A 13,190-nucleotide genomic window follows, 5' to 3' on the forward strand; every position below is an offset into this window, starting at 1 on the left:
TGCTGTGCAGAGCATGATGGGATTTCCTATGTTGTTATTCGCATTGCCTAGCAACTGGGAGAGGTGCTCAGGACAGTTGGAACTGTGTCTCATGCACCCTGTCACCTCCTTTCAACCAAAAAGATGCTATCATGAAATCAAACATTTGCCTGTTCTTTTAAAACAGTGTGGGTGAGAGATTATATTACCTATCTATTTTAATTAACATAACAAATGTAACTTAATGACAGTATGTTTGTTTAGGCTGGAGTTGATCTTTAAAGTACACTTTTATCAGATAAGAAAGAACACTGATTTCACAGAAGTCCAGGCTAATACTCACCATACGTGGGTTGATGTCGGGCCAGTCTGGCAGGTGAGCGATCACTCTCCAAATAAACATCAGCACTACCACCCTGTCCACTCTGTCCCTCAGCCTGTACCTTTTTACTCCAGAACCATCTGGGATGGCACTGATGCCCACCTGTTGTGTTCATTAGTAATCACGGATGCAGAATAACTCAAACTAGGTTTATTTGCACTCATCCTCATCGCCAATTTGTTGTGTCCAGTAATTACAAATGCAGAATAACTGGAACTATATTATTATAGTGCAAGTGTTTTTGTGGAGTAAGAATTAAATTGTTCACTTATGTGAATCAGTGCGATTTGTCTTTTCTGGGGAGGTGTATCATCCAGCACCCCCCATTTGATATATTTTAAATTTAGTGATTTTAATCTTTGAGCGCCTCTGTTACCTTTGTTGAAATTATTACAGTATGATACATCGAGCCATGTTTTACTTTGTATATCTAGCACCGGTACTGAAGTCAAGAACTGGAATCAACAACCATAATACAGCATAGATAGATCCCATGTAATCATGAGGTATCACAGCAGTATGACAGTAATATCATGGTGCCATCTACAGGCAAGAAGTGTGAACTTCACTCTACCTAATAAGTAATAAGAAAACACTTTTTATGGACTTTTTAAGGTGTTGGAGTAGGGATCGTGAAGCCAACAGGAAAACATTGATAACAAACTCTTTGTCTTTACACCCCCTTCTCTCCCCTGTGGTGACCCCACAGTCAGAAGACTCATCTTCTAGGGGTCATATAACAAGTGTAGTCTTTGTGATTGCTCCACTCATAACACTTGGTACTAGGGATGGTCGGACATGCTGTTTTTTTATTCTGAAGGATTTCCGCTTGCCAAGAGGTTCCGATTTTCGCAGAATGTTATTTTTTGTTATTTTGTCAATAAAGCTAGTTACATGTATTTTTTTTTCTTTTTGCAGAATCCACTATTTTTTTTGCAGATGCCATTATGCAGAATCTGCATTTCCAATTTTTTTTTTCAAATTGCTTTTATACAGGGATATGTCCCTTACAAATTGTTGGTTGATGTTTGTGGATAACATTGTCAATTCTCATTTCGATGCCATGGTTATATCTTTCTCTTTATATACAGAATCTGCATTTCCAATCAGCAACCGTGGTAAATGTCTGCATTCTCTGATTTGTCTTAGGCCCACCTTTACACTTAAAGGGGCACTTTAATGAAAATTGTTTTTCTGGCATAACCCTCTTAGCATGTACCTAAATTAGGAGCATCAAAAACCAAGCAGCTTTTGCTTTTTTAAATGCTTGAAAAGGTTATACAAAGCTCATGCAGAGATCCTGCCCATCCCCCCTTCCTCTGCTGACTGGGGCTGCTCCATAGCAGCTCTCTCTCTCTGCTGAAGCTGACGCTGGAATGTTGAAGATGTTAGATAAACAAATAAGCAAGGTAAATTACTTTACAGTCCCGTTTTCACTCACTCGGCTACTTCTGTTTGCAGTGCTATGAACTTCCCCAGCACACAGCCTGTATGTCCTGTAAATCAGAGAGAGAGAGAGAGAGAGAGAGGGGAGAAATCAGCTATTAAACTCAGCCTGACTTAGCAGAGGGATATGACACGTCGATGCGTCAGGAAGGATATCTGCATCTGCTCTGTATAACCCGTCAAGGACACATTTAAAAAAAAAACTGCTTGGCATCTGAAGCTCCTAATGTTAGGTACATGATAACAGGGTTATGGCAGACACCTAGTTTTCTCCATAACGCCCTTTTAATCAGTTGCTCTCCGTTATAACTGAAAGAAAACTGATTTTCAAAGTAATGCCCATGTTTTCCTATAGCACCTTTCACACTTGACGCGTTTTAACTGACATGTTCTTTCCAATGCACTGCTATGGAAAAAATGCGGACTAACACATACTAACGCACACTAATGCATACCAACTGATTAAGTGTAAATGGGGCCCTATACTTCTAAGTCTTCTGATTGGCCTAAAATTCTGATTTCTGCAGTACCAATTTCTGCCACAGAAAGCTGATCTCCGATTGGAAACTCATCCCTACTTGTGACCACGCCAACCCCTCTGTCCTCCTCTTTAATAATCTGCAGAGCTGAGCAGTGGCGTAACTAGAACTCATTGGGCCACCCTGCGAAACTTTGGATGGGGGCCCCCCTTGACCCTGCTGAACACTGAATAGGGACTGTCTACAAATCTGTGTCTGCAAAACTTTGTATGATTCCTTATCAGTGGCTAAGCAGATACAGTCATTCGAAAAATTGTGTAGAGCAGAATTTTTCTTTCCATACCCTTAGTTGTCAGTCTCTAAGGACAGGGAAAATAAACTCCTCCCTCCACAGGGCCCCCTGCAGCTTCTGGGCCCCTCTGCAGCTGCATCCCTTGCAGGGTCTATTGTTACGCCCCTGGAGCTGAGTAATACTTGTTGGTCTCCCTTCACCTGTCAGGGGGAAAGAAGTCTGTTTATCAATAGGATTACTCATTCCGATCTCAGGAATTGAAATTTCTGCATTTCAGATCGGAAATCTGCATTTCTGATCAGAATTCGGAAAACGTAATTCCATGGAAATGCGATGTACAGCAACTCGCTGCACTGCGTAATATGTTGGCGCTTTATAAATACAATAAATAAATAAACTCGGTAATTTTAGCTCAATTACAAAACTTGGAAGCATTGGACTAATCAGACTATGCAGAGTTTAGGCCAATCACGAGATTTTCCGATTTCCGTTTTTTCCAATTTTTGTTCCATTCTCTTCCTTTTTTGCATTCTCTGATACAAAAAAAATTTTAAAAAAATTACTTACAAAATACTCCTCAAAAATTGAAAATCAGAAAATCGGAAAAATGGAAAGTGGTATTGGGGGAAATCGAAATTTCCAGGTATTTCCGACCATCCCTATTTATCGATCCTCCATAGAAAAAAATGAGAAAAGATCTTACAATGGGCAAACATTGACTTAATAATCCATAAATAAATATTGAAAAAAAGAAGCAATTTTATTCATTATCTTATTTTCACTACAGTTTCTCTTTAAAGAGAACCAGAGAGGATCAAGAAAAGGTTTTATACATACCTGGGGCTTCCTCCAGCCCCATACAAATCGCTCCCACGCCGCCGTCCTCTGCTGCCTGGATCCGCCGGTACCGGGTCCCGTCATTGCCGCGAGTCGGCCAGTCGGCCGGCAGACGCGGCCGATTCTCCGCATCATACGGAGCTCCCTCCATAGACGTACGCATGAGGCTGACTACTGCGCAGCCGCATGGTATGGAGGGAGCCCCTGTGATGCGGACAATTGGCCGCGTCCGCCGGAAGTGACGGGCCCGGTACCGGCGGTTCCAGGAAACGGAGGATGGCGGCGTGGGAGCGATCCAGGCTTATGGGGCTGGAAGAAGCCCCAGGTATGTATGAAATCTTTTTCTATTTTAATAAACCATTCCTCTCCGGTTCCCTTTAAAGTGAACCCGAGGCGGGGTTCTTACATCGCAATCACCATACAGAGGCTGGATCTGTCTATAGAGCCCAGCCTCTGTTGCTATTTAGCTTCCCCCAAAGCCCCCCCCTGCGCGCTGTGAGACCCAATAAAAAACAGCCGCGCTGTGCGGCTGTGTTTACCTCTCTAATGTCAGTCTCCGCTCTCCCCCGCCTCCTGCATCGCTCCGGTCCCCGCCCGCGTCCCTTCCCTCCAATCAGCGGGGAGGGAAGGGACGTGGGCGGGGACCAGAGCGATTCAGGAGGCGGGGGAGCGGCGAGACTGGCATTAGTGAAGTAAACATGCAGCGTGTCGCAGCGCGGCTGTGATTTATGGGGTCTCACAGCGCGCAGGGGGGGGGTTTGGAGGAAGCTAAATAGCAACAGAGGCTGGGCTCTATAGACAGACCCAGCCTCTGTATGGGGATTGCGATGTAAGAACCCCGCCTCGGGTTCTCTTTAATGTACTACTCTTTGGCTGTTGCTCTCCATGGTACTGATACTATATCTGCTTCCAGATTATGACCACATTGAACACATCTACATTCCAAACAAACTTTGGTTCATTTGCTCACACCAGTAACTGAATAAATTTCTGAAAAAATATGATGCCCTACAATTGTTTACAGTTTAGCAAATAAAAAAATCATTAGTCTAATGGGAAGATAAAGCACTCAGAAATCACAGCTGTAACTGACAGCTGCTCTATGAGTAGCTCTGACAGCCTGTTCTATAATGATATATTGCCTTTAAAAATGCTGCCTTGTTCCACTTATCCTCACTGCGCAGAGACTGGAGTGCTGCTGTTTACTTGCATTGCCTAATGGTTTGCATAGAATGTTGTCTTTATGGAAAGGTCACTGGGAAAGGTCTCTCTGCAGTCATGCCTGCGAAGTGTGTGACACTGAGATGGATTCTTTGACTATCAGTGGACAGAAATGGGTGTGCGCAAATTTCAGAATTCTATTTTAGCTTTAGGGCAAATTTATGAAAAGGCCATATAGACAGTGACCTGGAAGGGTGGATATTTTAGGGCATCACGCCATAATTTCTTATTGCAATTCTAGGTTGAGTTTTCAGAGAGAGGTTACATATTTACTTTACATATACTTCAAATACATGTGACATTATCTGCATCACTTGGCTACTGAGGTTGTTTTCACAGTTCAGCGCAGCTCTAATTACTTTGGCAATAACTTGATCACTACTTATTACACCTGAATGATCTATATATTTTTTTTCAGGAAAAATTAAACAACAGTCAATAGCAAACCACAATACCGTATAGATTCAAAAGGGTTACTCATATGCACTGCAGCCACATGGGGGTCAATTCCTTTATCCAGTAATCGACTGATAATATAAACTTGTAGCGCTATGCAGATCAGATCTGTATGTAGATTATCTCAGTTCTTGTGAGATCACTTGCAGAGTCCCTTCAATGTTAGTGCTTTCCACCTACATAGGAACTGAGTCCAAGTATCAAGATAAGAAAGAAAGTGATCCTCTCTGTGGTGTTTCTCCAAGAAAGTTTTATAAAAGTAAACACAGAACAGGTTAAAAAGTACTAGGTTCACTTACAGATCGAGGGTCCCAATCCACTTAGGAACCGCTTTGGCTGATACAGCTTCCCACACTGAGTGGTACTAATAGGTTAAAAAGTACTAGGTTCACTTACAGACTGAGGGTCCCGTTGTCTTGGGTCAGGGTCAACCAAAATGTGGGCACTGTTTTGTGCAGACCTGATGAAGCGGGTGAAGTCCTGAAAAACAATGTCCATTTTTAGTTCTATAATACACATTATTTATACAGATGTACTGGCCTTTAAAAAAAAAAAAAACCAAAACATTTAAATAGAAACTCCAACCTAGAATTGAAGTTTATCCCAATCAGTAGCTGATACCCCCTTTTACATGAAAAATATCATGCTTTTTACAAACAGACCATCAGGGGGCGTTGTATGACTGATTTTGTGCTGAAACCCCTCCCACAAGAAGCTCTGAGTACCGCGGTACTCTGGGCAAACTGCCACAATGTAACAATGTTCACAGACAGGAAATGGCTGTTTACAGCTGTCTCTAACAGCCAAAACAGCTAGGAGCAGCTTACATAACCTGCCCACAGTAAAAATGTCACCATGTAATAAATGTCAGAATGTAAATTAGGGAGAGGAAATATTTGACAATGAGCAAACACTGATTAAATCATTTATACATAATTATGGTAAAAAATGAAGCACTTTTTTTACTACATTATTTTCACTGGAGTTCCTCTTTAAGTGAACAGACGCCTCAGAAAAAGCTTGCTTGTGAACGTCAGTTACTTATTCTTTCCAGCTAGACAGCATGAGGCTTTGGAAGGGAGGGGCGAGGAGTGATGATGGGGGAGTCACCAAGTTCAGCTGTGACTCCTCTACTAAATAGACGATGTGAACAGCAGGATTCTTGATATGGCTGCATAAAAGATAAATATGTTCAGGCTAAGAAACAGCATCTGTGCTTTTATTAAATACTTCAATATTTTCAAGATATAACATTGGATTTATATGCAATGTATTTATTCTTCAGATGTTTTTTTTTTCTACTTAATTTTTCTACATGTTTTGACCCTATCATTTAAAGGGCATTCATTGTTAAATAAATATTTTAATTTTTAAAAGTTTTTTTTCTTTTGAAATCTATTTATTTAAATTATATATATATATGCTATAAGTATTTTTATTATTACGCAGTTTTCCATTTAGTCCATTTGTGTAAATATGGTTCTTATTTACATTTGCTACAAACAGAAAGCCCTGTAAAGAAAAAAAGACAATTCTTTAAAGGGACTTCGAGCACCTGTCATGGGTATGCCTTTAAAGGGACTCTGAGCAGCCCCAAAAATAAAAAATGTCACTTATCTGGGGCTTCCCCCAGCCCACCGTAGGCTGCGAGGTCCCCCGGCGTCATCCTGGCTCCTGTCTTTGTCCCTCCGGCCGCTCCCATTACCGCCGGGCGTCGGGCCAGCTCTTACTGCTTTATGACACTCCTCGTCATCACGGCGGCCAGCGTGACAATCCTGCACATGCGCGTTATAGATTTAGAAAACCGCGCATGCGCAGGACTGTCGCGCCGGTTGCCATGATGAAGCATAGCGGCCGGCGTGATGATGAGGAGTGTCATAAGGCAGGAAGAGTCAGCCTGACACAAGACCCGGGTGTCGCCGGTAATGGGAGATGCCAGAGGGACACGGACAGGAGCCAGAATGACGCCGGGGGACCTCACGGCCTATGGTGGGAGGAAGCCCCAGGTAACTGAATTTTTTTATTTTAGGGCACTACTCAGAGTCCCTTTGAGCATTCCCACAAACAAACGAGTGTATCAGCACACTTACCAGCCACTTGTTTTATCCAAACTCGCTCTGCTATTGCCGCTATAAAATGCATGGGGCCAAACGACTTCATACAAAGTCCTGCTATGACCTCTCTGGAGGAGCCTCTTGCAGTGGCCATGCATGTAACTTTCTCTTCCTGCTTCCTTCACTTGTTCAATGGCCATGCGTGTCACTTCCTCTTCCTGCTTCATTCAGTGATGCACCACAATTTTCAAATTGATATTGAGCAAAAACTAGTTGGCGTAGAACGGCAATTCAGGCATCAAATGAAAGAGGAGAGCACAAGCTACATGCATGGTATGCATCTTTAAGTACTTTGCAGTACTGAGTCCATTTAAGTTTAAAAATGGGGTTCAAGGAGATGTGACAGACACTGAGGTATACGGAGGCTGCCATATTTATTTCCTTTTAATTAATACCAGTTGCCTGGCAGCCCTGCTGGCCCATTTATCTGCAGTAGTATCTGAATCACACCAGAAACAAGCATGCAGCTAGTCTTGTCAGATCTGACTTTAAAGTCTGAAACACCTGATCTGCTGCATGCTTGTTCAGGGGCTATGGCTAATAGTATTAGAGGCATAGGATTAGCAGGGCTGCCAGGCAACTGGTATTGCTTAAAATGAAATAAACATGGCAGCCTCCATGTATCTCTCTCTTCAGTTCCCCTTTAAGGTTCCCTTTAACATTTTTATGGAAGTGATTCACACAATAAAAGTCTGCAACATGCAAAGAAGCAATATCCATGTTATTTCTATGTCTTCTCTTTATTTCCCAGGAGTGATGGGGGAATATGAGCCAAAAATTGAGGTCCACTTTCCATACACGTTTACGGCAGCTAAGGGAACCACCGTTCGGATGGAGTGCTTCGCGCTCGGCAAGTAAGTGCAAACTTCCTCCAAATCAGGAGCCGTTGTTTATTAGCGGTTGTTGAGTTTCATTTGTGCTCGGCCATCTACCTGGATTCTTGATGTTATTCTGGGTTTTAGTGGAGCTCGCGAGGCTACTAAAGATCAGAAAGTGCGTTATGATTGTTAAGTGTGATAAGCCCTGCAATCCCAAACACTTCTCTCCACTGTTTTCACTGTATGAAATATTTATTGCCTCTTCTGGAAATATACAGATCTTTTTTATGTGTGGTTCAACCGAGATTTAAGGAGGATTCGGATGGAAACAGCAGAGGCTGCTCGTAAAACAGATGCTGCTTATTCAGTCGTATATATGGTGCATTGAAAAGCCTAAAGCGAAATCTATACCTGGCTGTTGCATTGCAAGCAATGAGATTTGTTGGACAGGACGTGGCTTTGTGTCCCGTACATGTAAAAAGGATGCCCGGTTAAAATTATACCCCAAATGCCATATTTTATAACTAGCTGAGCATGTGGTGGACCATCATCCCCAGCCTGTGTGTCTCTAGTGATTGGATGTGTCTGATAGGGCAACAGTGCTGTACAGATGCTACGTCCTAAAATGTACAGCAGCACAAATTAGGACATAGAATCTATGTCCTGAAACAATAAGCAATTAACCTTTGTCTTACATTAACCTGCCTCCTCTACCAATGCCTAACACTAACCCCCACGTATGGCTAACACTAACCCCCTCCCCCCCCACACACACACGTAACAGTAATGCCCCTTCACCGAAACCCCACCAACACTAAACTTTCGGCTTCCTACTATGGAGTGTCACAGCTGATTGAACGCTGCTTACTCACCCCCGCTGCATCAGTTTGCCACTTGAAGTGGATCCGAGATCAACTTTTACTCAGTGCATAATTCTGTTCCTTTCAAATAGTTTATAGGGCATTCCTCAAGCCAAATACTTTTTTGTGTTGTTTTAATACTCTAATTCCCTATAAACTAAACAAGCCTCGCCCACAGCTTTTCAGAGAGCCTTGGCACTGTAGCAAGGGCTTATGGGAGCTCAGTCTAGGCAGGAGGAGAAGGAGGTTACTAGCCAGAGATTTCAGAGGCAGAGGGGAGAAGGGGGGAGGAGAGGGGACTGAATTTACACACAGGCAAGCTGATAGCATCTTCAGCCCTCAGGCCTGTGACAATGTGAAAAACAGAACATGGCTGCCCTCATTGTATCAGAAATTAATAATCCTAAACTTTTAAAGCTGTTTGCAACTAGATTTGCTGAGTAAACTATCTAAACTTTAGATAAGATATATAGACAAGTTATTTGTTATTGTTACTTTTCATCTCGGATCCGCTTTAAGTGATCCCACACGCTCTTGTCAGATTTGTTTAGAGGAACCTAATGCTGGAACTGTGGGCTGCAGGAGGATCAGGGGAGCTTCTGGACTATACAGAGTCTTCCTGCTATTGGGTGAGTATCTCATTTTTAGTAGTGATCGTAATCTGCTCATAACGATTATGCAAAATTTGTGTAATTACGGCCATATGTAATTACGATTGATTTTGGGTAATCCATTCATAATTTTGTGCCGACTTTAGCGGTGGGAACAAATAAAAAATTAAAAAAGAACTTATAGTTTTATGTGACAATCAGTTTTGAAAATGCAAAGGAAAAATAGGTTTTAAACTTATAAAACCATTTTTCCTTTGCGTGATCAAAACCGATTATCTCAAAAACTACAAGATCTTTTTGCAAAAACGTTTTTTGACTTATTCCTACTATTCCCCTAAACTTACCTAGCAATTTTGGTACCAATGGGGGCTTTGCTATTAGCCGCTAAAGTTGAAATTATGCAAAAATTACGCAAAATTGCACAACTATTGTCCCTGATTACGTTTACCTATGAGATGAATTACAAATTTTCATGAAATTTCGCATTACGATTTTGCATTGTAATTGTGAATTAGGATGCAAAATTACAATATTGCAAAATTTGTGCTCATCACTGCTCGTTTTATCTAATGCTAGGTACACACCATACAATTTTCTGTTAGATTTTCTTTTAGATTTACCTGCCAGATAGCTTTTTTTCCATGTTGTAGGTAAATCTAACAGAAGATTGTATGGTGTGTACCTAGCATTAGAAATTCAATTCAGGTAATTCACTTTAAACCTTTGCAGCAAAATGACAGGTGCACTTTTACACAATGCAATGCTATGGAAGAGCGAGTACAAGTCAGGCTGCCTCTGGACCCTGGGCATCAGCTAATAATTACTCCACAATACAGCAAACCTCTAGAGCCAAAAGTGAAAATATAGCTTGCGACACGAGTGAGCTCCTGATCACACAGTAAATTTCGCTTCATTCGTTGGCATGGGAAAGGAACAATACGCGGCGGGTCCCTCCAGCGTGGAGGTGTTAATAAACGATAGCTTTGCGCCGTCTGGATACTTGGCACCTTCTTCTCCCTTGTAATTGACACCTTTCTGCTCTAGAAATTATTTATCATCACTGTTTGCAGATTCATTTGAAATAAATTAGCCTTTCCGCGATACAAAGAAAAATGACCTCTAGAGATGCCGCAAACGTGTGAGGGACTTTCACGGAAGTTTGTTAATTCTTACACTTTTGTAAGTGTCTCTAAAAATGCATGTATTAGTGGTTTCCCTGCTCTCTGTAAAGTTCCATCAGTGGAATTTTCTGAACGATACGTGCATCTAAACTATTGATATCATGTATTTTTATTTTATGTATTTATTTTATTTATAAAGTGCCAACATATTATGCAGTGCTGATATCATATTGTAGTATAAACTTTTTCTCTTAGGAAATAATTTTTCATCTTTAGAATGACGTTTAGAATAACTTTTCAGCACTTTCTAATGGAAAAAGTACCAAAAAGGAGGTGAAAAAAAGTACTGTCAAAATTATTTTGAATATTTTCTTTTCCTTGCTGGTGGTTTAGAAGGCATCTTATTGAAAAGTTTCAAAAGCTCACCTAGGTGAAAATTCAGGAGAAAAAGATATTTGCATATGGGCCCATGTGAGAGAAATAAGCAGCTTTTATAGAAAAAAAAAGAGAATTTTTTTTAAAGGTGTGGTTAAAATATGCAGCCAAGTATAATCAGTTCTTGGTGTCTAATTATAATGAGCAGAAACCTTAAAGGACAACTTTATCCCCCCCCCCCCCCACACCCCAAAAAAAAAATAGATAATCACCTACTGTGGGGGAGGCTCTAGATCCCTTTGAGAGATCTCGTTCCTCTTTGATTTCCCTTGTTCCACCACCGGACCTCCAGTCCCAGCCTCCAACTGTAATGTCAAAGGGCTTCGGGTCTCATTTGGAACGCTATAGAAGTACTCAGGCCTCCAAGTACTTCCTAAGATAAGCCGCTCAGCACTGCCCAGGTGTGAGTATGGACCTAAGCATATGCAGTACGGAGCAGCTCATCTTTGGAAGTACTAAGAGCACCAAGTACTTCTGGGGAGACCCAAACACACAGTTGGCAGAAGATTTGAATGGAGGCCTGGGGGTGTAACCAGGGGATGCATGGAGGAAAGGGGAAGGGATACAAAGCATTCCCTCCTCTTTTGGTGAGTATGTAACCTTTTAATTTTAGGAGTTTGCAGTTGTCCTGTAAAGGGCTTATTCCACCAGGGGCAAGTCAGATCAATTTCCTGCACGCAAATTCAGACAGGGAATTACTTCCTGTTGAAATCAATAGGCTGCGACCCAATTCGCATGCAGGGAAAAAATAGATGGTTAGCAGCATTTTATTTCATCTCCCATAGAGGGATTCGGATGCCTATTCAATCAACACAAGTGCAGGCATGCTTCTCAGAGATGCACGCTGGCACAAATGGATATGGGCCCTACTGGTATCTGAATGCAGCAAAAATGTACGAGGTGACCATACCTGGGGCTTCAAAAAGGTCCCATAAATTGCATGGCCTCTCAGCATCACTGCTTTCCCCTCCATGTTGTAACTAAGCTCCATATTCAGAGATCCAATTGGACCTGGTCGGAGTAAGGGGACATGCTCTGTTCACTAAGCTTGCCCTCTTCAATCATGCTTCCGAATAGCTGTTGTGGCTAATAGTATTTTGGGCTTGCATGCTTCAGAAACATTCATATCCATGTTTGCCAAGAAAGTTCGCAGCCCAGGCTCCTGCACACAGCCGTGGAGGAACGTGCATGTAGAGCATGTGCGGAGTGGATAGAGAATGCGCCCTTCAGGGGTGAACTGGGTGCATAGCTCCAACAAGGAGGAGAGAGGATGGCAAAGCTGAGGGACCACACAGCATATGGAGACACTAGAGAATCCCTAAGTATGACCACCAAGTTTGGAGGGTGAAAGGAGGGAACATTGTGGCAAGTCAGCCTCTTCCTGTCAAAAAATGTGACTTTGGCTGAAAGTCAAATTTAAAAAAAAAATGATTTAAGACTGGGGGAACAAGAAGAAGAATGGACAATTCACTGAGGTGTGTGGATCCAGTATGGACGTACCACTGAGCTTAACTTAATAATAATTCTACTTAAAGTATTCTACTTTAAATAAAAGTAGTAGAAGTTTCACCTTTTCTCTTTATGTATTTTATCTGAGCCACCTATTGGCATTCTATAGAATGCAAAGTGCTTTCCCTGATACCTTGCCCAAGGCTGGATTTATACTTTTTCTGCCCCTAGGCCAACCTTCTTGTACAGTGCCCTGTGCAGCCCCATCTTCCATGTTTAACATTCATGTACAGCAGTTATATACAGATTTTTAGTGCACCAGATCCCCTCTTCTATGTGTTGCTCCCATTTGCAGCCTCTTCTTCCATGTGCAGCAATCCCTCTTCCATGTTCAGCCACTCCTTGGCCAGCTGCCGCCCAAGGCCTGGGCCTTGGTGGCCTTCCCAGAAACCCAGCCCTGACTTTGCCTATAATTAAATATATAGTTATTTCTCTATTTCATTTGTATTGCCCTTCATGATGATAATACCATTGTTTGATATTTATAATATTTATTGTTCCACACCAGATATATTGGCACTTTATAAAATAATAATGCTGATTTCCTATTGAAATGGGCTGGTTCTTCATCACTCCTAAAGCCACTCAGGAACACCCACCTTGTCCCAGCTTTCCATCCATCAGTGACAA

The 13,190-nt window shown here is 42.0% G+C and overlaps 1 protein-coding gene across 2 annotated transcripts in view; it reads left to right on the forward strand.

Annotated features, from left to right (window-relative positions):
- Positions 1–13,190, forward strand: part of CNTN5 (contactin 5) — a 1,437,092-nt gene that overhangs the window by 1,019,476 nt on the left and 404,426 nt on the right. For both annotated transcript variants that reach the window (XM_068266844.1, XM_068266845.1), the window contains exon 10: positions 7,958–8,060. In XM_068266844.1, the coding sequence (XP_068122945.1) occupies positions 7,958–8,060 (103 nt within the window). The remainder of the gene's footprint in view (positions 1–7,957; positions 8,061–13,190) is intronic.

This window comes from Hyperolius riggenbachi, chromosome 2, assembly GCF_040937935.1.
Source record: "Hyperolius riggenbachi isolate aHypRig1 chromosome 2, aHypRig1.pri, whole genome shotgun sequence".
Lineage (NCBI taxonomy): Eukaryota > Metazoa > Chordata > Amphibia > Anura > Hyperoliidae > Hyperolius > Hyperolius riggenbachi.